Source organism: Stigmatopora nigra, chromosome 3 (assembly GCF_051989575.1).
Source record: "Stigmatopora nigra isolate UIUO_SnigA chromosome 3, RoL_Snig_1.1, whole genome shotgun sequence".
Lineage (NCBI taxonomy): Eukaryota > Metazoa > Chordata > Actinopteri > Syngnathiformes > Syngnathidae > Stigmatopora > Stigmatopora nigra.
In genome coordinates, this window is record NC_135510.1 from 9,626,380 (window position 1) to 9,651,962 (window position 25,583).

A 25,583-nucleotide genomic window follows, 5' to 3' on the forward strand; every position below is an offset into this window, starting at 1 on the left:
GGGAGTTAAAGCTTGAAGAAAATCCAGCTTTGTCCTAAGGTTCTCTTGTCCTCCAGCTCACCTACCTGTGATAACCTTTGAAGCAGCATTCACACCATCCCCCACTTGTCTACCAAACATTCGCCTCTACATCACTCATTCCTCAGTCATGCCCAGATGGAGGTGCACTGTTCATGCTTGACATGGTGGCTTGGGTTTAGACATACTTTTTGCCCAGAACAAACCTATTAACTCCCTTTAGCATTAAACCGTGTGAGAAGTATTGTAAATTAACAGCAATGAATGAAACCTCCTAGGTCGAACAATGTGGTGTTTGATAACTTTTTAGCGTGGGTTGGGATTGGGTGCTTTGAGGATTCACCTGAAGAGTGATGACATGAACTTCGAGATTTGCTCCATTTGCAAACAGACTCAAGTCTTTTAAAATGTGCAAAATGCATGAATCCGTGACGTGGACTAGTTAGCGGTAATGACAGGGAAATAAATGTGTTCAATGCACAGACTTCACATAGATGTTCTTTGTGCTATCAGAGAGAGTAAAAAATTGCAGCAACAGCGCTACTGCTAGTACAGGCACCCATTTTAAGCAGGCAACTTGTTAAAAATATGAATCAAATGAAGTGAACCAAAACCAAACATGTTATTTTCTGATTTGCTTCAGTGAAACGAATTTCAAACAATGTTACAGTACACACGAATTCAGAATATGAAGATTACTGGTAGTCATGCAGCAGAAAAGTGTATGCACAATAAAAATATGTCCTTACCGTCAAGATCCTCAGGCCTAGTCAGATCGATGACTCTGTGGCCAATCTTCCCGTCTTCTCCCAACTTGCCAAGATGGTGGCCGAGTCCTTCAAAATGGGCTCGTTCCTGCAAAAGGAGAACACACCGTCAACATACCGTATTATGAAAAATAACAGAAAACATCCTGCAATCCCGAGCTAAACTGTCGCTGAGATTTTCTCGGCATTCTAGTAGACAGAAGCCAAAGCCTTGCTAGCATCATTTATTCAACGTTTGCTGCGTCGCCTCTTGAGCGGCGATCTAACTGGGTACGGTGTTGTACTTGACGCACAATAAAACCCTGTCATTCGGAGCGGCGTGACAATATCAAATGTCATGTCCATGTGCATTTCCAGAATAAAATAACAGCCTTTAAATAGTTGATGCACATTACACTTAATGTATTATGCAGGAGGGAGAGTACTGACTGCCGCTGGCTCCATTGTTAAATGACCTACTTCCTCAGTGAATAGACAGGGTTTTAGCAAGGGGTTGCCTTGCTCTCCAAAGACTCAAATTGAAGATGGACACTTTAACTCGATGATACAAGGATGATACGGCATAATGTCCATTGAATTGAACCCAAAAATGTGGCAAAACTATCAAAATTGTTTCTTTTTGTATGTCAAGCAGTGAAGAATGTTATTTTTCCTTTTAGGGAAAAAAATTGAAAAGCAATTCTGTACCGTTCAGTGGAGGAAAAAATCATTTAGCATTGGCGTGGTTTTTGTTAGGACGCAAATGACTTCCATGTCTGAAGGAAGCACTGTACACGAATGCAATCACGAGTTTGTTTTTTTTCTCTTACCGGCATTCGTGGCAAATTGAGTGATCGTATAGTGCGTGCCGCTTTGCTTACAAAAGTGTTTTTAAATGATGACATATGAACACTTTGTAATGAAAAGATTTAGTGCAGATGCCCCGATTACAGCAGTACATGCGTGCACTCGCCAGCATACAGAAGAGTATTCATCAGTCGGTCATATTATTACTCTTAATGAAAGAAGCCAGCAGCCTACTGACAAAGTGACTGATGTCTGATTAGTCGGGCGGGCGGGCAATGGGCTGCTTCAAATGTAACTTGGACAGTCGACGTTCACGGGTGATGCGCCTCTGTAATAAAGTCGTCACGTTATTCCTCCGGGGTGCTCTGTTGGTCCCTTCTGATCAATCAAGTCCTTTTATAAAGTTATGATCATTAACTATTACGTTGGGCTGAGAAACTAGGTGATGAAAATGTGCTAAATTGTGGAAATTGTGGAAATGGTTAAATGCTCTATTTCAGTTTTCAGATTTTGCCATTGCAGGATTTGATAATATAATAGCTTAAATTTTATTATTTTAAAATCTCATTTCAAATTCTTCCAGATATTTTATTCATTCTGTGAGGCTTGTCAACAACAAATTTCACCCCTCCCAAAAATTACAATGAATAAACACGCACCCCAGAAACTTTCACTTTGCACTTTGATTTCTAGATGTTTTTGAATTTGTTTTGTAAGCAGACAATTCATAATCACTGACACAAACATTTAGAAAGTGACTCATGCGGCAGTTTTTTTTTCACCAATTTTCTCAATATATGACAAAACTCCATTTAGTATTTAAAGAAATGCCTGCTAAGGAATTCTTTAGTCATTTTCCCAGCTTTTATTATCTTACATTCCATCAATTTTGACGTATAGGAAATATTATGAGTCTCAGCACTATGTTTTGTGTCATACATTCTAAAGAAATACTGCTTTTTGAGCACCAACATTTTTACACTTGATTTTAAGGCCTAGCCACAGTAACTTTTCTACCCTTCCTGCGCTTGATATGCTAATTCTTATGCTGCCATTGCAATATGGAAGCACTAATTTCCATAAAATTTTATATACTAGGCCTAATATACTTATTGGTTATACGTGCAGTAATTTATGACCGTATGGCATCTGGGTTTTGTTTTAAACCTTGAAAATATTCACTGAACTAATGCCTCTTTATTGCCCACGCATCAAGTGCTGTGATAAATTAATAGCACTTTTATTATTTTATAGTGTCATTAAATTTTTACTGATCACTCTGATACAGCGGAGTTGCAAAGGACACAGAGTATCAAGGGAAGCAGTCTGTCTTGCCAGGGAGAGAGGAGAAGAGCCACAAATAAGAAAAAAAAGTCAGCAGAGTGGAGGTGACGTTCAAAAGAGGGGAAACAAAAGCTAAAAGGGAACACTTTCATCGGTCTCTCACATTGACCACGACCGCTGGCAAGCCACCAGTTTCTCCCTTAAATGACTTCAGCATGCCGCACTCCACCCCGGCGCAACCCCACTTAGAGAGATGCGCCGCGCGCTTCACAATAACACATTATCATCCGCTTGTTTTGAAAATATTTGTTGGTTGCAGACGACGCCGGCGAGAGAAGACGTGCGTCACGGAGGAAACGAGATGAGGAGGAATAGAAGTTGTCGGGCCAGAGGAAGCCAAAAGGAGCTCTTGTCAGTGCTGTGAAGAGAGCTTTAATCTGGCAGACCGCAGAACATGTGCGTCTCTGCCCACAGGGTGTATTCTGGGCAAAGGCGGGTGGCGGACAGCCCTGTGCATTGTGCTTACTTCTGCCCTATATTTAAGCAAGGCACTGCCAATCCTGACACTCCTTCAGCTTCTTTGTAAATAGCTCCAGGCTATAGGCAAAGCCATATGGCCGGGGAGATTGTTCAAATGTAGATGAAAGGCAAATATACGCGGGCAGGGGTAGAAATCAGCATGCTATTTGTTCATATTGATACATAATAGTGCTTGACTAGATCAGTGGGTCGCAAACTTTTTGCACAAAGTACAACTTCATAAACATTGAGCTCAAGAAAATTCTAATTTGTGATGAGCTTTCAAGTGTGGGCGGATTTTGAATTTGGTTTCGAGTGGGAATTTACCATTTTAAAATCAAACCATGTTTGACAATAATTTAAGCACACACCATTGGCCAGTGTTGCATTTCTTTGGAGGAGTATCCTGCCAATTCATACAGTGGTAGAAATGTGATCGTGATCTTAAAAAAAACCCACAATTTAAAAAAATTGGGGGAGGGGGGTCTTGTACTATATAGAAGAAGTAGAACTAATCCGTCCCTGAGATTTGTCTGAAACAAAGGAGCCTGATTTATCCTTGGATAAAAATACTGCCATGTTATGACTGTTTCCAATGGCTATGTAGGGGGTGGAACACCCAAATGTTTGTGTAGGTGTTGAACCAAAGAAAAACAAAACAAAAGTGAAGCAAAAGACATGGCGTCAGTTATTCAAATTTCTGTTGGGAAGAAACCAGAACTACTTGGTTCACTAAAATGGCTGTACTGTGTTATTGTTAGTTAAGCCATACGTGAAAGTGCAGTTAATACAGTGAGTTTTGTGCTTGCAAATCTGAGTGAAAGTTGGATTATCCACAATTTTGAAGCTTTCAGCTGTGTTTTCTTTCATGGGAAAATAATACAATCACATTTTCATAAATGTGACCTTTAACAGCTGCAGAACGCTAAACGGCCACTTAAGTTTGATAATGTGCTGAAGTGGTTCTGGTAATATCGCACACCTGGTGCAAGGCAAGTTGAAGGCTTGCTGACCACAATATGGGGTTGGGCAGATCACGTTTCAGTCGTCAGTGTGGTCTGCAGCCCTCAAAAAATAAAAAAAAAACCAAAAAAAAAATCTAAACCTCTTAGCAGTCCAATGCAGACAAAGGCAACTCGGTGCTCATCTGGTTTGTGTTTTTATTTTAACCAGTTGCCATGTTATTTATAATCCCACAGCTTTCCAGTAGTTTTGTGAGTTTTGAGCCATTTGAATCTTAAGCATATCCAGCCACGCGGTGAACCCACAGTTCCTTTCATGCTGACTGTTGCTCCCTTTTTCACCCGCCGCTCTGCCTTTGTCAGGGCTAATGCAGGCAGCAGCCGAATCAGACAGTAGCTGCCGCAAAAGCTCGGCTTCTGCTTTAATATTTGTCTTAAATGTCACGTCGGGAGACTCATCGTGACATTCTCCTCGCATTTTGCTGCTAAGGCATCACCTCATTTATTTAAAACACAAGCAATTGATTAAATTAAGAGGCCTAAGCGGTGTAAGTGAAGGAGAGAGAAACTTTTTTCTGGGCTGACTGCCATTTTGGCATTTATTGTTTGTTTTTAATAAAAAGAATATAGCATCGTTATTCAGGATGACTTTTGTGTTTTTAGTTGGAAGGAAAATTCAGTGACCCTTCATAGGTGATATAAATCATGTGTTTAGTCTGAAGATTCCAATGCCACTAATTTAACTATAATGCAATAGTAATTCTGTTTATTGTTGCAGCATTGCATAACCTGTTGAGGATAATTGGCATGCATAATGAAGCAATATTTGAGAGGATAAATATTCCAAAAGTTATTACATACATTTTGTGGAACAAAATTCCAAGTAGTATTCTGAACTACACTGATACCATTTTGTTAAAAAGTGAGTACAAGTACAGATTTTCCTAACAGAATATTCCTTGTTAATGAGTACTGATATTTGATAATGCAGCTAACTATTCAATTGTAATGAAAATGTGTATTAAAATATGAGCGACTTGTTCCACCTGAAACATAAGCTTATACCCTTTATGTCAGTATATATTTTCAAAATGACTTCGAATGGGGTTCTACTTCTGCTAATTTCATTTCAAGATTTTTATCATAAAGTTTCAAGCTCTATCATAAAAATAATTGTTGCCTTAGCCGGATACTAAAATAACAAGAGCGGTTAGATATTGGCTATACAACATAGTTACTAAGTTTAAGAGAATCTGTTTTACAAATGAAGGAGGAATAGGTTTTCAAAGTTCGATTTCCCAAGAACCACGACAACAACTACTTGAGTGGCACCTTCAGCCCGTAAAAATGGCGGTGGACGAGACAGCCAAACGACCCTTCCACGATGCGGTCTTGATGAGAACAAACTAAACGCTCGAAACCCACTGGCACAATTCTACTCATTTTTCACTTGGGTACCAATCGAATGAAACGTTAATTTGAGCAATTGTCACAATGGCACTCGCTGGACGTAGTCATAGTCTGAGAGCCTTGGGGGTAATGTAATTTGGCTGGGCAAAGCCTTGTATGCCAAGGATTTACACTGCAGCTAAAACGCTTTGCTTTGCAATTTCCAAGACAGCGGTCGAAAAGGAGCAGAAAATTGCTTCCAGGGCGGCCGACCAGACAAGATTATATTCAAAGTCTTTGTGAGGGCTTTGCCTCAATAGAGCCCTGGCATCCCATGCACATGTGCACACACACACATGCGAGCAGATGGGACCTGTGTAACCATTACGAGCAATAGGTTAGGAGAAGTGTAAGCTCCATCTGAATATTTACAGGCTGAGATTTAGATAGGGGAAATGGACAATTGTAGTCATCAATACTGAAGAGAGGAGGTGCTCTAGGGCAAGGAGGCCACTTCAATAGGTTAATACTGGCCTTTCACCTTTTGATTTCAGGAGGAAACATGTCAGCACAGGAATATATTTGATCTGGCAAGAACTTCGGGGTCATCACAAAGGCAGATGCAAACGAATACTCAAAGAAGTTAAGCAAGACAATGGCATTTTTAAATGTCTAGCTGGTTGAAGGTTGGTCTAAGATGAATATATTGTTGACATATGACAATATGCATTGGCAATGTTGAATTTTTGTAAAGGATGTTCTGCTGAACACTTGTAATGTTGTTACAATTACTCAGCAAATAGTATTCGACTTGACATGTTTTGAACCCCCTTATTAGTGAAAAACACAAGGTGCTAGTAACAACCTTGCATGGCTGATTTAAAAAAATGCCAGTTTAAAAAAAAAGCTTCAAAATCATGAATTTCCAAGAATTTTTACTAAATACAGTGTGTGCAAGGATTTTTTTCCCCTCCAATCAGGATCTCATGCCTATGCATCCATAAATACAATAAATACAATAATATGGGAGGTGTTTCATTCTAACTTGACACTTCTTTCCGTGATATTACGCCATTTGAAGGAAGTCAGTGTTATTTTTCGTTTTTATTTACTAATTAATTAAATTAACTTTAACTTCAAAGTTGCAAATTTTCAATCCGTTTTCAAAAGCTAAATTCAGTGCGTTCATGTGTTATTGCAAAAAATATACACATCAAAAGTAGGGTCATATTTCAGTATATTTGAGTTGACTGTTTTTTATTCTTTATTTTTATATTTTGAATAGGCATTGACAGAGAAACCCCATGGCTTCTGTGACCATTTTGTCAGATTCTAAAAGCTTGAATTCCTTAAATTTTAAGGAAAACAGCATTGATTTCTTCCTCCGTTCTTGTTTTAAACTACTATATTTTTTGAATAATTCAAAAAGGTAATACCTGTTATATTTAGCATATTGATATCAAGATGTTAAAAATACACTGCATGTGAATGTATGAATAAAAACATACATGCAGGTTTTGCCACTCACCCATGGCGTACAAAGAGAGCGTGTCTGTTTATAGCTCCAGTGCATAATAGAAGGAAACAATTCAAATGGTTACAAATGGCTTCAGATCCAGTGTATTTGACTGTAGGCATAGTGCTTGGAGGTAAAAGCCTCCTCTGGGTGAGGTAGGAGGAGTAAATAATGGAACAAAGTAATTGCCCTCAGCAGACAATAATACCTTTGGATTAATATTTCAAAAAGATAAATTGCGGGAGGCTTGTAAAAGGCTTTATTGTGCTGAGGGGGATATACAGTAGTAAAAACAGACAAATAAAAAAACAAGCCTCCCGTTGAGTATGAATATTTTATATGCTTTTGGGTTAAAAGAGCGTATGGAGTCATATTTACAGTGTTCTTCTCGCCCGGTGGCCAGAACTAACTGATGGAGTTGTAGAGAAAAAGGTTAGGGGGAAAGGCATTGTCCTGATCGGACACACTTTGTACAAAAAGATGAATTGATCCATCTGTAAGCAGCACTTAGCCCACCCCTCAGCTCGGTCATTACAGTGGAATAAATCAATATTTAATATCCCCCTCTAACAGCTACACTGGATGATCTTAACCTCTCCTTAATCCCATTTAGGTTACCTTTCCACAATCCTTTCTCAGGTCTTACAATGATCGCCACGCAAACAACAGGGAGGGAAGTGGTTGAGGGGTAGATTTTGCAAAATTTAAATATTGTGTAATTGACCAGAGTTAAAACCTTCCATTGTCTTCTATTAGCAAAACGCTGAATCACAATTCTTCATAGCAGCGAAGGGTGACAGTGATGGCCGCAATCTCTGAGCAGCGCTGATAAGTGCACCTTTAATGTCAAACCTTTCTAATTTGTCCTCTGTCACTTAAAATAAGAGGTGACATTATTTTTTCCACAAAATGCCCCACCAACACAAAGCTTTCGGGCATTAGGTGTAATGGAGAGACCTACGAGTGATGTAATGAACAGAAATAAAGGACTGGCTTATGTAATGTGTTTTTGTTTTTCTTTAAAAGACCGGTGGTACACTGCTTTTCGGAAAATAACTTTCAACCCATTGGATGAAACTGTATAACTTGGTGACTTTATATACTAGTTCAAATTGTGGCCCGCAATTCAATACAGTCTTATCCAAAAACATCTTCTACTATTGAAGATTTGGAAAAGCCATTATTCAGTTCCAGATACTCACTCCTATAAAAAAGGTTACTAAAATTGAATAAAAAAGCATTCAATTCAATTCATTTCAATTTTAGTAACCTACTACTTCTAATAAAAGCATCTAAATGGTCAATCTAAATTGTGAATTGTTTTATTTGAACGTATGTCACGTTATTTTATTTTACCTGAGCCTGAATTTTAACAAAATATAGTTTTAAATGTGGAGTAGGAGTTTGAGTACTTTGGCCTCCTCCGCAGTTCTCAGTGATTTCGTTTACGGCCCCCTAAAAAGACAACGATTGCTTCAAAACCCCAAATGAGAGGAAAATATTTGTATAAATTCATTGACTTTTAAAAAAACATATTTGTATATACATTGACCTAGTTGAGGCTGTTGGTTAAAAGTGTTAGTTGTTAAAATATTAATGAGCATCGCTCCCAGTTCCTGCGTGCTCCTCAAAGCCAACTGGCACCATGGCATCAAGCTAAAGAGAGCAGGACGCCCCCCCCCCCCCCCCCCCCTCTCTCTCCTTGATTGACTCAGCGATTGAAGATATTTTTAAAGGGAATCCCTGGGAGTGTACGCTCCCGCTACAAAGTAGCCCCTGCCTGCGTTGAGGGACGCAAAGGGTTGCATGTATGCTTAAAGTGGGCAACGACTTCAGAGTGGTGTTGGGCCAAACTGGGCACCAGCGTGGTCAGTCATGGCCTTCACACCAACATCAGGAAAGACTCTTAACTTGCTCATGTGTTCACCGCCAAAATCTCATCAAATCCTCCACCTCTAACTCTGGATGAGGATGAAAGTCTAATTTATTCTTAAGATGGCTCTGATTTTAAAGGCTCCACCTAAGTTTATTTCCTCAACTACTTTGGTGGACTTTAGAAAAGCAGAATTAAAATGCAAGTTATCTAAATAAAACAATACAGCTGTGCCCTGAAATGGCTCGATATCGACATGGAGGTTCCTAAGTTTAGTTGTGTGTCGTCAGGCTTGCAAACCACCTGATAACAACACCCAGACACAAAACTTCTCAACAGGTGTTCAAAACATGTCATACAAGCGTCTCCTATGCAAGCATAAACGTGTTGGCTGGCAACGGGGACTAAATAAATAATTGTTTTACGACGTGTCAAATTAATGTTAAATGTCGGGTTTGTTTTTGGCACAAACACATTGTCTGTGCCGAATGAGAGTTGGTACTGTGTAAGTTGTGAGAGTGACAGACAGGGCAGCAATAGCTCAGTAAGCCCAGACGATGACGGAATTGATTAGAAATAGGACTGGTTAGTGCAGCAGTTGTTTTGTAATTGTAAAAACAGTGGTAGCCTGACTTTGTTCCATGAAAAAGCCTATAACTCAGTTTGCTAAGAATTGTCTTCTGAAAAAACTCGTGCTCATTAACCAATGCATTTTACAATAAGGTGTTTGTTTAAGTAGGCCTTACCTTATCAATCCTGCAGTTGTTGAGGCCCACCGCGGTGAGGGCAGACAGCTTCGCCTCCATGCCCTGCTGGTGGTGTTGCAGCTGTTCTCGCTGAATCTGTTCCCTCATTTTCCGAGCCTCCTGGATGGCCTTCAATACTGTGTCCTGGTCCCCAAACAACGCCGTAGAGTTCAGGCTGGACAGGATGTCTGCACATCGACACATCACACGCCTGAGTCAGTGGTGTCTAAACTATTGCTGTCCTCCAGTGATGTTTTACAAGAAATGGTCATAAAAATCTCAATTTTTAAAGGCTTACCTAATGAAGACCCACGGCCTAGGCCCACTCCGAGCGGGCTGGGGATACCGCCCTTGTTTCCAAAGCTGTTGGGGTTGCCTTTGCACCCGGGGAATAGGTTTTGCGTCGGGGAAGTCGGAGACTTGACCATGTCTGTTGTTTTTGGCCGGGCTGAAAGGTTGAGCGGCTGTGTTCCTTCTTCCTACAGTAGCAGAGATACAAATAAAAACACTTGTGAGACAGCTTCCCTCTCCTTCTAATTTGGACGTTTCCTCTTGTTCATAAGCATACTCAGTACTTTTTTTAAACTGAATTAAGTTTCGTAATTATTCATATTATTGTACTGTATTATGTTCCCTGTCCTCGTCATCCTCCCCTTTGCTGAGCGGTGCCACTGTGATCTTCCTCACAGTTGCTCGGGAATCTTTGTTCATACTAATTAAAGCAGATTCTGTCTTTCTGTACATCTTCATCTGTTCTCTCTCCTCTCTGGCTGCGCACTCTGGTTGCAAGAATAAATAATGACCAGATAACGCTGCTGCCAGTGATCAAAGACAGCTGTTCCATTCATCACTTCGACTCACATTATCTACTTAATTAGCTTGTTTTCGCATTTCATTCCTCGACGGCACATTCCCACTGTTATTATTTTGATACCTTAACTCCTGAAAAATAGAATATGACTTATCAAATGCCTAAATCGTAATGAATAGAAAAAATTATTGGGTGATGCACACGCTACTTGCTGACTGAGGTGATTCTGAGCAGCCCCAAAATAGTTTTTGTGATTTTATAAATCTTGTGTATGAGCAAACATATGAAAAGTACACAAAAATTAAGAAATAATAAAGTTCTGCCAATTTGCATGAATAAATGATATACCCTTTGGGACTAATGTGCTTGCGGTGAGATACAGTCAAAGGCCTCATGTATCAATAAACAGTATTTTAGCATCTATGAAGATGTTCTGCTTTTGACAGTCTTGTTTAAAGCCCAAGTGTCTCCTTGTCCAAACATATGGCCCGGACATAGGCTGCCCCAAGGCCTTGTTTTTTTCTGTGCCAATAACACATTTGTCATGCGGTGAAGCTGAAAGCACACAAACATAAAAAGGCAATCTTTTTCCACTGCAGCTACAGATGGAGGCTTGCTCCTTTAAATTTGATTTTCATTTATGCTCTTACTTAGAACCATTTTGTCTTTCGCCGCCCTACAATGTGTGTTGTACATCAGAATTTTTGGTGATTCAGACAAGGATCACAAGGCAGTTGCTGAATGTCCACGAGCCAGAACACCGAGCAACGTTTCACTATTTCAAGATGTTATTTATTGTCTTTCTCCATTGGGATATTATTCTGTTGAGTCACTTCAAGGGGCTGTGCGTTTGTGATTTGAATAATGTCCCGAATATGGCCTTTACTCACCATGGAGGTGGAAGCCTGCCATACAGCAGCAGGAAATATAAACAAACTTAGATTTCTCTAAAATAAACATTTTTTTCACCAATTGTTTCCCACTAAAATAAATGAAAATGTCTCAAGGCATCAGCAATAAATTAGTATGTGGACTGAAACACAGAAGCAAAGTTCACTGCAGCCCTACGGGCCGAAGCCGCTGGAGGCTGCTGTAACACTGGATCATAGTGACAACAGTTCTGTTATTAGTTTACTAGGACAACAGCAAGTTGGGTCGGGTCAAGTACTACTCAAGGCCTGGGCCGAAAGAGTTGAGGGTTATACCTTGACGTGAGTGATAGGGCTGGAGGAACTCTTATCATTCTTCAGAGAGGAGGGGGAAATGGGCCCACTGGCATTGAGTGGCTGTGGGAGTGGAGGCATCTTGGCTCCAGGAGAGACCTGCATGCTGGCAAGTTGGGCGGCGTACAGTTGCTGTAGGGAGGCGGAGAAAGCCACATGATGTTAACATCCAGCAAGAGCCAACATTCAAAGTTTTATATTCTGTCTTTTCCCCTCCCGAGCTTCTGTCTGCCTTCATCGCTCTCTCTTTAGTGTCTTTCCTCTCTTTCCACGAAGCTGGCAGAGAACCTCCATCAGAGGTCTTAACTGTGTTTCAAAGGCGGAACCCAGAGAGAGACAGCAGTCTTGAAAACCACAGAGATGGCTCGCATTCAGAATACTTGGAGCCCCTATTTTCCACTTATCACAGAGAAAAGTTTGCAGTGTGTGTGTTAGTGAGGATCTCTCATAACTCTATGTAGGTTACAGCCTCCAATTTACATTTCTAGCATGGTATTTAACCCAGTGCAACCGTTTGAGACAGTCCCATTAAACAATACTTGAAACCCAAAACCTCGGTGGAGTTGCCGCTGTAGATGAACTTAAATGTAAGCATTATGAAGGCCTAAAAACCTGCATGAAAAACACTGACACTATTTTCTTTGGTATTAAGTCAGTTAAACATCCAAGTGTTAGTGACATTGCCACACAAGAGGGGGGTTCAAGTGATCAGCCAAAGACTTAAAGACTGTTCCCACTGTTTTGGAAACTAAAGCATAATTTTATATTTCCAACGTGGACTCTTTAGGGATAATGACTTTTATATTTTCACAGTACAATGTGTGCTTCAGTGAAAACACTCCTGCATAGCTGACACCTATACCAAATTTGCTCCGTTACGCGTTGAAGTCGGCTTTTGTGCTCTACGCTAAATTGCAATAGGTCTGCAAATAGAACTAATAAGAAACAGCGTTGTTCCACTTTACTTTTCGAAACACAATGCAGTCTTTAATTCCCCCACCGTTTGCCATTCTGAGACAAGGTTAGGCTTATTTTTTCCCTCAGTCTAATGGTGCTGTCTGGGGGGAATCCAATTTCTCTTCCTTTGGCCAATCAACAACTTGTGTGTCATTTCCCGATTCCTTCTGCCATATACAGACCGCACACTTGTGAGTGGAAAGAAAAAAAGCCACGAAGTTAGGTCCACAATAGACATAGATCAAAGCCCTTAATGTCCCTTTAGGGATCTGTAAATACAGTATTACAGTACACATATGCTCCTAAAGGATAGAGTACCAATATTTTCTAGCACAAGGGCAAATGTCTGATTCTTATAACAGCAAGTGGCAGATAGAAATGGAAAAAGTGATCCCAAACAATATCCAGGCCTTCGTCACAGGTAAGAATTAGCCTGTCTTCCTCAACTCTGTCATAGTAAATATTAAAGGTAGAAGTTCCATAACAAATGAGTGATATCTATTGTGAGGGTGACCTCTTACTCTCCTTAGACTACAAAAAAGAGCTAAAGTGAAATCTGTTGGACAGATGTTGGCTAACAGTCTTGTCCACAGGCATGCCCCTGACCTTAAGTGGGAAGAACTTTATTGTCCAGGAAAAAGAGGATAATTAGACCCCACCGCAAATTAGACGCTGTCAGGATGGCCGCCGTCAGCACTGATTAGCAGGTCAGCGCCATGGGGTGATAAGAAGTGCCTACCCTCTTAACCAGGAACATTCCAAATCTCAAGAACCAGGGAACGATAAGTAGAATCAAGATAAAAAATAATAAAAAAATAAAAATAAACAGGGTATGCTATCTTGCCATTCACTGCTCAAGGACATATATGTCCCATTCTTCAGGCATTTTGTGAGCATTTACAGTTTGATGAGTTACAATTATTATTAAAAGGCTGTTAAGGACATTGCACATTTTTGCCAATGTGACACTGATGGCTGATAAGTGATGCCTTTCTCCCAATGCTGGCCTACCTTAGTAAAAGGCGCATCTATGCTACACCACCACCACCCTTTCCACATTTACATTTAATAGCACTTTCATCATATGGTCATGTTAGCTCGGGGTTCTTTATAGCGGGGGTCAGCTCACTGGGGGTATCTGACGAGACGGTGAGAATGAACGAATCTCTAGTCCTTGCAGTTTGTACATTAATAAGTAATATACAGTTTATAATTACATATAATATACTGCTGGCTTAATGAGTTTTGCATTTTGAGAAGTGAAAAACTGAATATTTTGTGCACACTGTAGAGACTTAAATAAATAAAACGATCTACTGTTTCAACACAAGGAAACTCATAAATAAAATCAAAGATCCTCCTCCTGATGTCCCTATACCTTCTCGCAATCAAGTGGAACCAATCTGAACGAGCATGGATTCAAAGTGAGTGTGGCGTGCGCAAGGTCAGCCTGTGCTAATTAAAAACAAGCCCTCGAGTCCCAGCAAAGGTTAAATAGGAGGTGCACTTTTCCTTGCTGCCTGCAACATTAAACTTAAACTACACAGTTTGCAAATGATGTCAGACAAAACTAATCTTTACTAAATGATGGTAATTAAAACATCAAGTCTTGTTTATTTGACGATTAACCTCTCAAAAGCTCTGAAGACCGACCTTTAGATCCCTATGTAGACATATGCCATAAAGGGAAAGAAAAACTTTCTGTGGGAAAACAAATGAGCCAGTTGTTTTGCTTCAAAATTGCTTCAGTGTGGTAATAATGCGTGTTGTAAAACAGTGTGGCAGATATTTGTCAGACGTGCCGCTGCCAGCCATGATGCTACTTTTAGCCACGACGGCTCGTGAAAAGAAAAAAAAAAAAACAATGCATTGCCTTCACACCATAACAATTGCTCATAGCGATTAACGTTTGATTCGCCGTCATTTTTAGCTCGTGCGAATGACACACTACCACCTTGTGTTTTCGTGCGTGTGTGAATGTCTCATTCACCTCTGCCTGGCCTGGACTTTAAGCACTGGATTGGATATGAGGGCATTAAGTGTGCTTCAGTGCTCCTCACCATTTAAAAGGGAGAACAGCGCCAGCCCTGTTTGCCACAAGGCTTGTACAGGCTCATTGCCCAGGGCAAACAGGCAGGCTGACCCGGGCTAAGCCCAGATGTCAAGAGTAGAAGAAGTCGTCCTGGTGCACTGTGCCGATTCTTTCCAGTATGGCCCAACATCTGTCTCATCTGCTGGCACCCAACCTGCTCCTCTCCATCCCCCCTCGCCTGCGTACACCAATTCTAGTTCTCCTGCCATCTACAGTATACAGCAGTGCCTTAAGAAATAAAAAAAAATGCTTTTGCACCCCAAATACTCTTTTTTTTTTAAATTACACTAACTATTACGAGCCTTCAACAATCAAAACTACAAACAATGTTGTAGTGTGTATTTCATTGAGGAAAATTGTACTTTATAAAAATACTTAAGCCATTGCACTTCTGGTGAGGTGTAAAAGTATAATGTGATGATTTTTTTCTGTAGGAAATGTGTGTATGTTAACCCCACCCCTCCAATTGTATTTTAAAAATAGATTCGTGAATAAACTCCCAACCCAGAAACGTTCACTTAAAAATGTGCAAGTGGTATGAACAATGTGCTATGTATGGTTTGTTTTGTTATCAGATACTATTACAGGGTCAGGGTGGTGGCACCACATTCAAACATTCCCCTTGGCCATTTGTCCTATTTTATGATGTAAAATGTTCTCAAATTCTAAAGAGAGGTACCACATGATATTTAAGGCCTTTGTCTTCCCATATTCTTCTGAATAAGCTGCCAAAGACAACCTTCCTCTTAAAGTCAGTAGTGTGCCTTGGAGCCCCCCGGGCCGGCTTTCTCCATTCTGTGATGCTCACAGCGTTATCCACTATATCTGTCCATCTGTGCCTCTGTGTGCCACAGCCTCCATCCAGCTGCTCACCTAGCCGCCCTATTAGCCAGCCTTCCATACACGGCTAGCACCGCCGCACTGCTCGGGGTTACCTTCAAAGACTGGCCTCCTCTGCTCATAAACACAGAAACAGCTGCTCTCGACAGTATGTCGCTTCTCTGTGTCCTGCCCTCCGCTCTCCCCTTCTCTCTCTTTCAAAGTCAAAAGTGCCTCACTTGTTAATGATGGAATCTCTTTCTTCACATCTGGAAGCTACAGGCATTTAGATATAGTATATTCAATCAAAGAATGCACAATTTTTCTTCCTTCTTTGTTCCTGGATCAAAATATTTGTTTGTTTTGCTTTCTAGTAATGCGAGTCATCGAGAGCAATAAAAACTCCATTTAGATGTACTGCATCCATCTGTCTGAGATCAGCTCTGCTTGTGGACAAGCACACGGGCAGAATTTCATTTTGAAGTGTGTTTATAAAGCTAATATTAAGGCATACCAGCATCCTGGGTGCAATGCAAATGTGACATCAGTACACATTGCAACATGAAATAGACGCATTGGTGAAAAAATGCATGAGGAAGGAAATTTTCATCTAATCTGGCGAACTGAATAACTGGGTGGGGTTTCACTTGGTGTCTTTGCATAATTCCAAATCGCACATTTCTGAAAAAATACAAATAAGTATTTCCCTTTTCTTAATTTTAAAAAGTAATAAAATTAAAAAGCAAGTGGCTTCTATTATCTTTAAACTGAGAGTTTTGAGTTTGTAATTTTCTTTTTTTTTTTTTTCACTGATTCCCACTGGCATAAGCTACACATTAATTTAATGTTCTAAATAGATTTGTCTTTTGTAGAATTAGGAAAATTCTCTCTTGTTTTTTTTCACTCAGCTGAATATAGTTGGTGTCAGGACATGTCGCGACACAATCTAAGCACAATTTCCTCTGTTACGTGAGAGGTGTCACTTGCAATCAAGCTAGGACAGGCAGAGATGCGGCCATTGTTTCCTGCTGATCCCGGCTTCATCGCTGCACTGTGTGGGCACTAATGAAGAGGGGCATGTCGCGCTGGGATAGTTTACCCGCCTTCTCTCCTGTGAGTTGAGGATGCGAGCCAATCTGTCAGGAACACATTGAGTGAAATTGCCTTGTGGTACATCCATGTGTGCTGACAAGCCACTTGCAGACTGTGACGCGAGCACCCCGTATTGACAAGCAAATTACAGTCTCTGGCAGTCAAACACATCCGGCGACATTCATTTACATCCATCAGCTACGGAGCCTTTGTTACCTTGTTGGGGTTTTATTCTTGGCTAGGCCTGGATCTCGCAATGTTATGACAGAGGAAATTGTGAAGGGCTTACACGGGCAACATTAAGAGTGACGGAGCAGCCTGCCTCATTGACCGGATCCTATTACCACGGTAGCATTGTGGGAATTAATTCTCCCAATCAGATTGTTTTTTTTCCCCTCCCTAACGGTTCATATATTGCCTAATCCAAGAAGAGTAAATTGGTGAAAATAAATCCTTACATTGCAGATGACAGGAATGCTTGACTGGGGGGTGAATAGTGGAATTCCTGCCACAAAAGTCAGCAAGATTCTTCCATGATTTCCAGCCATAGGAAACTTTTTCAATTAAGCCTTAATTGAAAAAGTCTTAATTATTAAGGCATTTGTTTTGTTCAGTATTATTGAAAGAAAAACAACTTCAAAAACAAACCTACACTGATTCTGGAAAGAGACTTTTTTATCTACTATATTATTAATATTAGATTATATATATTTTTGTTATGTGCCCACATCTATAATAAAAAGACTTAAATGACCAATAATTCATAATTCACATAAATACAAATGTCATCAAGTGCTTCTAGCATCTCAAAAAGTTATTCACATTTAATTTGAATTATAGTACCTAATGATGTACTTAATACAATATTAAGTGATTATATGTAATTGAATATGTATTATTTAAGGCAGGGTTAGACGTTACATTATAAACCATTATTATGCCAAATGCGGGTATGTGATCCGTAAGTTATTATCGTAGAGGCTTCAAAAATTTATGCATATAGAGCTCATTATATTGTACTACTCCTTATGTTACATGGTTACATGGATACGTTCCTAGATACAATTTGTTATTGTATTCTCTTATATGTAAGGAAGGTTATGTTGTTTTGAAGTTGTACTATTGTTAATCTTTCCTCAAGTAAAATTCAATGGAAGAATCCTTAAATAGTCTTAGTTTCCACCACTTTTATTTCAAATCTTTGCTTAAAAATCAAAGCAAAAGTTAACTGAACAAAACCTAATATGTTGAAAAACCTGTTAGTCAGGTCACTCAGATATTGATATAGTACTACTAATTATTTCTACCATGAAGAGTGAGAAAAACTATTGTGGCTGTTATAGCAAGACCAAAGTACTAATAGTAGTTTTAATAATAGTTATATCGTCCTCGCTCAGAAGTAATGGCGGTCGCACGGTCTGTTGATCCCAGCCATGTCGAAAAGGGCATGTTTGACTTGCCTTGCTGTTTTAAGGGGAGTCTCGGTGCAGGGTAAATAGCAGAAAGCATGTGGAATATATGACAGACTTCAATTAATGGCAAATGTATCTCTTTTTTGTTTACTGTGTTCCCTAAAGGTCAGCCAAGTCATGGGCGTGGAGCCGCTGCTTTATCCCATTCCCAGGGTTAGATGGATACTCACAATCAATGACTGTCAACCCGTCTCTCCTCCTCACCCTAACCTTCAGATATATGACCATCTCATTTGACCTCATATCAGTACAAATAGTCAGAACACGGCTGTTCAGAACCAACCAACCAACCTTTCTAGTGGGCCTACAATACATGCGTTCAAAGACAAATCATTATAATCCACTTGGACAGTCTCCCTTCAAAAACAAGCAGAGCCTGCTGAACACCTTACGTGCCTGTGATAGTATGTCTCATGTCAAAATAATGACACAGAGCTCCTCATAGCCAGCTGCAAACAGTGTTAGAACTTGCCAAGGCTCGTTAACACTAACAGTGGTTGCTTCCGAAGGACAAATGAAACATATATCAAAGTGCAGAAAATTCCCCTCCCTCACAAGTCTTCAGCTCGATGGTTAATCTTGACATGCTTCTCCAGCATTACATTACAGATAGCAGAGCATAACTGATTTTTTTTTTTAATAATGTTTACTGTTGTGGCTGTTGACCTATCTATCAGGGTCAACACAACACTAGTATTAGTCCTGATATTCTTTTTGCCAAACATGGAAAAGTTTCCACGCTCACAAATCAACGTAAACAAAAATAAAAATTGAAAATGGACATAGGATATCTTGCGTCTCTACAGCCACATATATCATTAAGTATTATTGTAATTTGATGTTTAGTTTTCTGTATGAAAATGTGTGTAGCCTCATAGGAATCTTAAATCATTTGGCAACAAAGCTCACACTGACAGTTCCATTCATTGTAGAATGTGAAGCAAAGAACCTAGATAACAAGCTATTAAACATTATGTCCTCAGGTTAGGCCCTGACCTGGGTTCATTTTTTTTTTTTAAATACTGTAAGAGAATCCTCCTGGAGCAGTTTATAGGGTGTGGAGGCTTTCTCAACATTTTCTTTGCACACACAATCTGACATGACTACTCACATTTTTGTGCCTATCTTCTTTTGTTTCAGATACGTGACAGTGACAAAACAACGATGTGAGTGCATTTCCTAGCAATCAATTAAAAAAGATACTTCGCTTACATTGTCAAACGCCCCTGATACATTTAGTGGCGGGCCATTAAAGACCCAAGTCATTCTCATTCCCTCTGATAACTATTATCTTAATACCTCGTCTGTGTGGGAAGGCCAGAGAGGATAAAGCCTCTATAAAATTAGATGAATTACATATGTAATATGATGAGCATGTGTGTGCGTGGGGGCCTTCAGGATGATTTAGTGTGCAGCTCATTACTTAGCGTGCAGCTGCTTAAGCATCCTTTCTGGCTAAGGCTTGGCGGGTGCCCTGAACATTCTTTGTCATAGCGCCGTGCCTACCTGCAGCTGTAGAGGGCTGAGTCCTGATGCTGCCGCGGCTGCCATTGTGGAGGGAATGAACTGCACGGGGTAGTTATCACCTGTCAGGGGAGAAACAATAATGTATACAGGTTGAGACAATGAATGTGCAGACATGCGCCAACACAGATCCCCCAAAAGTCCTGCGGGAAATTGACTCGGAAACGTGGCACATAGCGGCAATGCCTCAGCGTCAAGCCCGAACATCTGCATTGACAAAAGGTTCAACCGGTCGGACTGGAGGAGGATTACTTGGGAACGTGGCGCACCGTTCAAGGGAACTCTTTGGGCTTGTGTGTGCTCGCAGGGTTCAAAAGTATAATAGGCTCCTGTGATTTTCAATTAGCAATTATGCAATACTCCCTCAGGCAGTTCGTGCAGCTGCCGACTTGGCTGGCTATTGTTCAGCGCAATATTGTCTCTGAGAGGTGTTAGAGTGAAAACAAATGCGTGTCAATTGGTTACAAGGGTCTTGTGAAATTCTGGTTTAAAGCAATGCTGCATATTTTGACTGACACATCTGTATCTGGATCTGGTTCAGAAAAGCTTGTTTTCATTGCAGCTCGCTCTATGACTAATGGACATGGCAGTTTTTGGGTTTAACAGTGAGAGATGGGGCAGCATGGTGTTTGTTTGGTAACATGCATTACAGACAGAGTGTGGGGGGGCTGTCCTTCGTTCAGACCCCACTTGTTCCTGTCGCTTCTCCTCACTAACATATGGAGCCATTAGGCCGCAGACAAGGTAAATCTTTCAGTTTGCCTTTGCCCGCTTGCCTCTTCTTGCAATCTTGTACAGCACAGCACAATGTGAGACGGGCGCATGGAAATTCAATCCCCATTTAGGAGCAAATAAAATCACACGGCTGTAGTGGTTTCAAATAGTGCTGGCTTGGATGTGCGGACCCAGTGGTTATTTCTACACCTCTTTCATTTCGGTATCGCTTTACCTCTTGTCTCTCTGTTCTGCCTGTGACGTGTATGTTTGGGAAGAATAAATGGCTGGGTGTCTTTAGATGTCATGTGAAACCTGTGGAGAGTCATGTCCTAAATGAGGGGCTCACTGCTAGGGAGGGGTGGCGTGCTTCTTGGGGTATTCAGCATATAGGCATTTGGCCTCAGCTGAATGGGCGCCGTGCCAGGTCGGTGTCATTGCTGGAATAGGGTATTAAGCTTTAAAACCATTTTAACCATGACTTGTCCCTTGTTGGCCAGGTCAATGCGATCTATAAATCTTGTGGAAATAAAAGTCACTGTTAAGTGGCCCGGTGGACAAGTAGTTGGACGTTTGCATTAAGTCAACATTTAAAAGAGAAGTTCTGTTAGATGGAATAAATATTTTGGGTCACAACAAATGTGACTAGTTGCACGTGCATTTTGAAAAGTCCGATGATCAGTAATTTGATTTTGAAAGTTCATAATGATGAGGATATCAATCAAGATATATCGGTTCGGTAATAAGATAGTGTTAGCCAGTGAATGGGGATAGGAGGAGAAATAATATCAGTTTTGCCAGTTATAGACATGGAATTCTTTTGTAAATGAATATTAAGTGTGCATCTACTTGTGAATGACAGATACCAGCAATTGCAGTCCAATACAAAACATTTTGTTTTTGACTAGCTAATTGACAATACAATTTCCCCACATAATTGAAAATATCCAAAAATGTTTCCTTGTATAGTCACAGTTCAGGATCTGCTAATTCACCTATTAACACCTTTATAAAAATAGTTTTTATTATATTTTACTACAATACATTTTTCCTTTGAATGTTTGGCTTTTATACGCACTTGATATAAAGTTTGGGGTTTAAAAAAAAGTTGCATGAGCGTTCCATATGGGCCCAAATGCATTGATATTTTACTGAACGGTGTAGATGAGGTGGAAAGTCCTATTTGTCTAAAAGATGAGCTGCTGCTTGAAAGACTTTGCCTCCCTACCGTACAATAGCGGGCCATTGAGCACAGCCAGTGGACGGGGTGATGACTTGCCACCGTGGTGCCTGAGTGACTTTGTTGCCATGTGAGCACAACAGGGTTGGGCTTATAATCAGTGGTCCCTGGGAGCAGTCTCATAATGATAACATCAGATTAGTCGCTTTAGTCTTGCAAGTAAAAGCTTGGCCACTTCTGTGGAAGAGAAAGAACGCGGCAGCATTCTGCGGGCGCTGCAGGTGGGTGTGATAACATTATCCTCTTCGGTCACACTGTGTATTGTATTGGACGTGGGGAAATAATAGATGTTTTGAAATATACTTGTCTTGTTACAGTCATTTCCAGACTCCCCAAGCTATTTCTTCATGCATTATGCAACAAGCGTGTACACGGTGACCTCTGATTCTATAATAGCTTCTGTTGAACTGAAACATTTTCGATGATGTCCAACCTATTGCAAAAAGCGCAATGATGAAGGACTCCCCCTCGGGCACTTTGTTTAGGCTGTCATGGCTCCACAGTTCTAAAACAGCTGACATTTCATCCTGTGCTTTTATAGTTAATTCATTAACTGCACTTCCACACCTTTTTAATACTCTGCCCCCGCAAACCTGCTGACTTCCCAGGGTTTCCCTTTGCTGATTTCAGTCATCTTTCATGTTCTACTCAACTTTTACAATACACAAGGGGTTGCTTTGTTCTAGCTCAAAGATTTTTATCAAGGCTACACTACATTGTTTATAACAACTTCTTTAGTTCAAATTATAATTTAAATCTATCCAGCCACAAATGAATATGTTTATCAAGTCCACTTTTCTGGTCTGGCCTACCTGCACACATTACAGATGGCGGAGCTTCATGGCTTTGTATTTCAGGTCAGCACAGCTTTTCAAAAAAAGCAAAATTGAAAGGTTTAATCTCACCTTGTCACCTTATATTTGGTATTATGTTGTCTTTACTTTTTTTTTGTATTTTTAGGTATCACACAACTATTAGTTATTTGTTACTACTAGAGTTAAATTATTATTTGTTGAGTTCAGTCATTATGACGGAAAACAATCATCAGTTAAGTTGCAAAAGTTGCTCTGATGCCCTGAAAAGAGTGTGTTAAAAGAAGTTAAAAATTGCCTTTATAGTTATTATGGATTTTCGGTATATGCTTTTCTTTTGAGTTCTGTGGGAAATTGACCTTTTTACTAGGTATATTTTCAAACCTGTTTCTTCCATTAGGAACAAACGTGATGTATGGTTTTCGTGTGATTTTTTATTTTATTTTATATATCTCTAAACAGAAGTCGCATGCAACTGTAAAATCGTTCTTTTTATTCTCATCGGAAAAGCCATCAGGCTGGCTCTGTCTCAGCTACCATACTCTGTTATTTTATGTAGACGGCAATATCCTCAACCTTATTTGTATGTTGCATTTTCAAAAGCATGGCTAAAACAGCAGATGCGAGGGGAAGCATGTACGTGTGTCCGGAAAGCACAGGAGGGATGAAATAGCCAAAGTTGCAAAGCATACCTGGTTTATAAGACATTCCCGGAGGGAAGAGAAAGCCTTGCTGGGCGGCGGCGGCTGCTGCCAGAGTGCGTTGGTCGTGTGGAAAAATGGGGATCATGAGCGGAGGCATGTGACCCTGGACCTGCTGAACAGATAGAGAGCGAAGATCAGAGAGAGGCCTAAGTGCAGGCATGGTACACAGAAACACAGATTACACTCAGGGAGGGGAGGGAGGGAGACTCCAGATCACAGGTCTCCCTAACGCGTGCTGACAGGGGGCTCCGTGGCAATGGTGGACCCTCGTGTCCTCACACAAAACCTGGCAGATCTACGCCTGCTCTTACTCCAAACCACTGTTTCGCTTGAAGACATCAAAGACCGCACTTATTGTTCCAGCGCCAGCGAGTGGAAGTCACAGCATGACTGAGAGGATCTTTATGACTTCTGCAGAAAAGTACCGGATTGCAAATGTTGTCTCGGCCTAACTGTTACAGAGATCCTTTACTGGGAGGATTGTTAAGCACGCTACACACTCCAGGTCGCATGTAGAAAGTCAAGTCTGTCAATTAAAGGTGAAAAAGGACAACCTCTATGAGCAAAGGCTGTGTAAGACAGAGAAATAGCTATACATATATATGCTTCAAGACACCTTAACCAGAAAGACAAATGACCAGGGAATTGAGCCCGCACATGCCCTGCACCAAAGTCTTGATATCCTGCTAAAAGTGTCTGTCTGGTTTCAGTGAAATGACTTGAGACATGACCGAGTCTTGTTTTGCTGCACATTTATGTTCAGGAAAAGTCGTTTTGTGCCAAAAACATATGTAATTATGTTTTCTGTTTGGTTGGTTTGACAGTAAATGTCAACTTTTGCAAAAAGCAGCTTGAATTAAGTCACAATCCTGCCCTCAAGTCAAAACAAAGAGCGGGACAAATCAAATCTTCACTCATACATCAGGGCACCATAGCAAAGTCTTTTTTATGCAACGACACAAAACTAACCCTTTATATCCATTTGTCACTGTCTCACATTAAACCTTGACTAGACAGTCATTTGCTGACTTCCCTACCCTGCAGGGAACAGCAACACTAACTCCCCACTTGTGTCAAGGGTGGGTGAGCAGCTTATGTCTCCAAAGTAGTGGGGGGGGGGGGGGTTGCACACAAGCAGCAAGGTCTAATCTTACTGTCACTCTCTGCTTCCTGAGGGTCTTTGACGGGCCGCAGTCGTGGGCCCGAGAGGGTTAATCTAACGTTGCGCCAGGGCACCTCAGAGGAACCTTCCTAAAAAATGGGTTAATATAGATCATCCCCTAAAATTAACACTTTACAGAATGGTTCACCATTCAAGCCTTTTTAAAATGAGGCCATGACAAAAAGGGGATGAGGTGCATTTACTGTGATCGCAAGAAATTGTTGTGTTAACTTTTTCACCACCAGGAAAAAAATGTTGTCCAATCACATTTATTTTGAAATTCCCCATTCTATGTGAAGTAATTGGAATGCTGCAAAAGAAATTTGGTATCGTTGGAAATCTCTGAATGTCCTTTATAGAGCCTCTACAGATGACAAATTTGAACTACTGGTAGTTGGGAGGGTAACAAAGCAATAATTGCTAAGGGTACACAGAACTTTTGTGTATGTGGTTATTTGGACAGTTAAATGCTATGCTCCTGAATCACTGTGACAGCTTTGTATACTTATTACATCTACATAACAATATTTTCTGTCAGCGATATAAAATTACTCTAATGCTATAATTTAATTATACTACTCATTAATTCCGGATGAAACTATGAATGTCGATAACCTAATACGTTTCCACCATGCTACATTAACTTTAAATGGTATAATTTACTTCAGGATATCAGCTTTTATCACCTTTAGCTTTTTAAAATATGGTACAGATATCCAAGATTTACCGAGCCAAAACTGAGAGTATAAATATGCATTGGTTGAGAAATAAACGCATCAAGTTAGAATGGACGTGATTTGCAGTAATGAGCTCCGAGCATTAAAGTTTAATAAGCAGCAACTAATGTCAGAGCAAGGCGAATCAAATTCTGAGGAGCTTCAAGGTGGGAACAAATAGTCGAGCTTAGTTGGGCTGTCAATTAAGTACGTGTGGGCTGCAGAAGTATTTTTAGCATAATTCCAAACATTTTTAGTGTGTGACAAGAAAGAATAAGAAAATTTGGGCAAACAAAAAGTCAAGCATGTGTTGCGGTACATTTTGGATGCCCTCATTGCCTTTTCCAAGTATGCAGATAAGACAGCTTTTCTTTGTCACAGCGCC

At 40.4% G+C, this 25,583-nt stretch overlaps 1 protein-coding gene across 8 annotated transcripts in view; it reads right to left on the reverse strand.

Moving 5' to 3' along the window:
* Positions 1-25,583, reverse strand: part of sox6 (SRY-box transcription factor 6) — a 116,620-nt gene that overhangs the window by 13,428 nt on the left and 77,609 nt on the right. For 6 of the 8 annotated variants that reach the window (XM_077712963.1, XM_077712968.1, XM_077712967.1 and 3 more), the window contains 6 exons: positions 23,309-23,432; positions 19,833-19,912; positions 11,877-12,026; positions 10,159-10,339; positions 9,861-10,048; positions 768-873 (listed from right to left, as the gene is read on the reverse strand). In XM_077712963.1, coding sequence (XP_077569089.1) covers positions 768-873; positions 9,861-10,048; positions 10,159-10,339; positions 11,877-12,026; positions 19,833-19,912; positions 23,309-23,432 — 829 coding nt within the window. The remainder of the gene's footprint in view (positions 1-767; positions 874-9,860; positions 10,049-10,158; positions 10,340-11,876; positions 12,027-19,832; positions 19,913-23,308; positions 23,433-25,583) is intronic. The other 2 variants (XM_077712966.1, XM_077712970.1) reach the window with 2 other exon arrangements.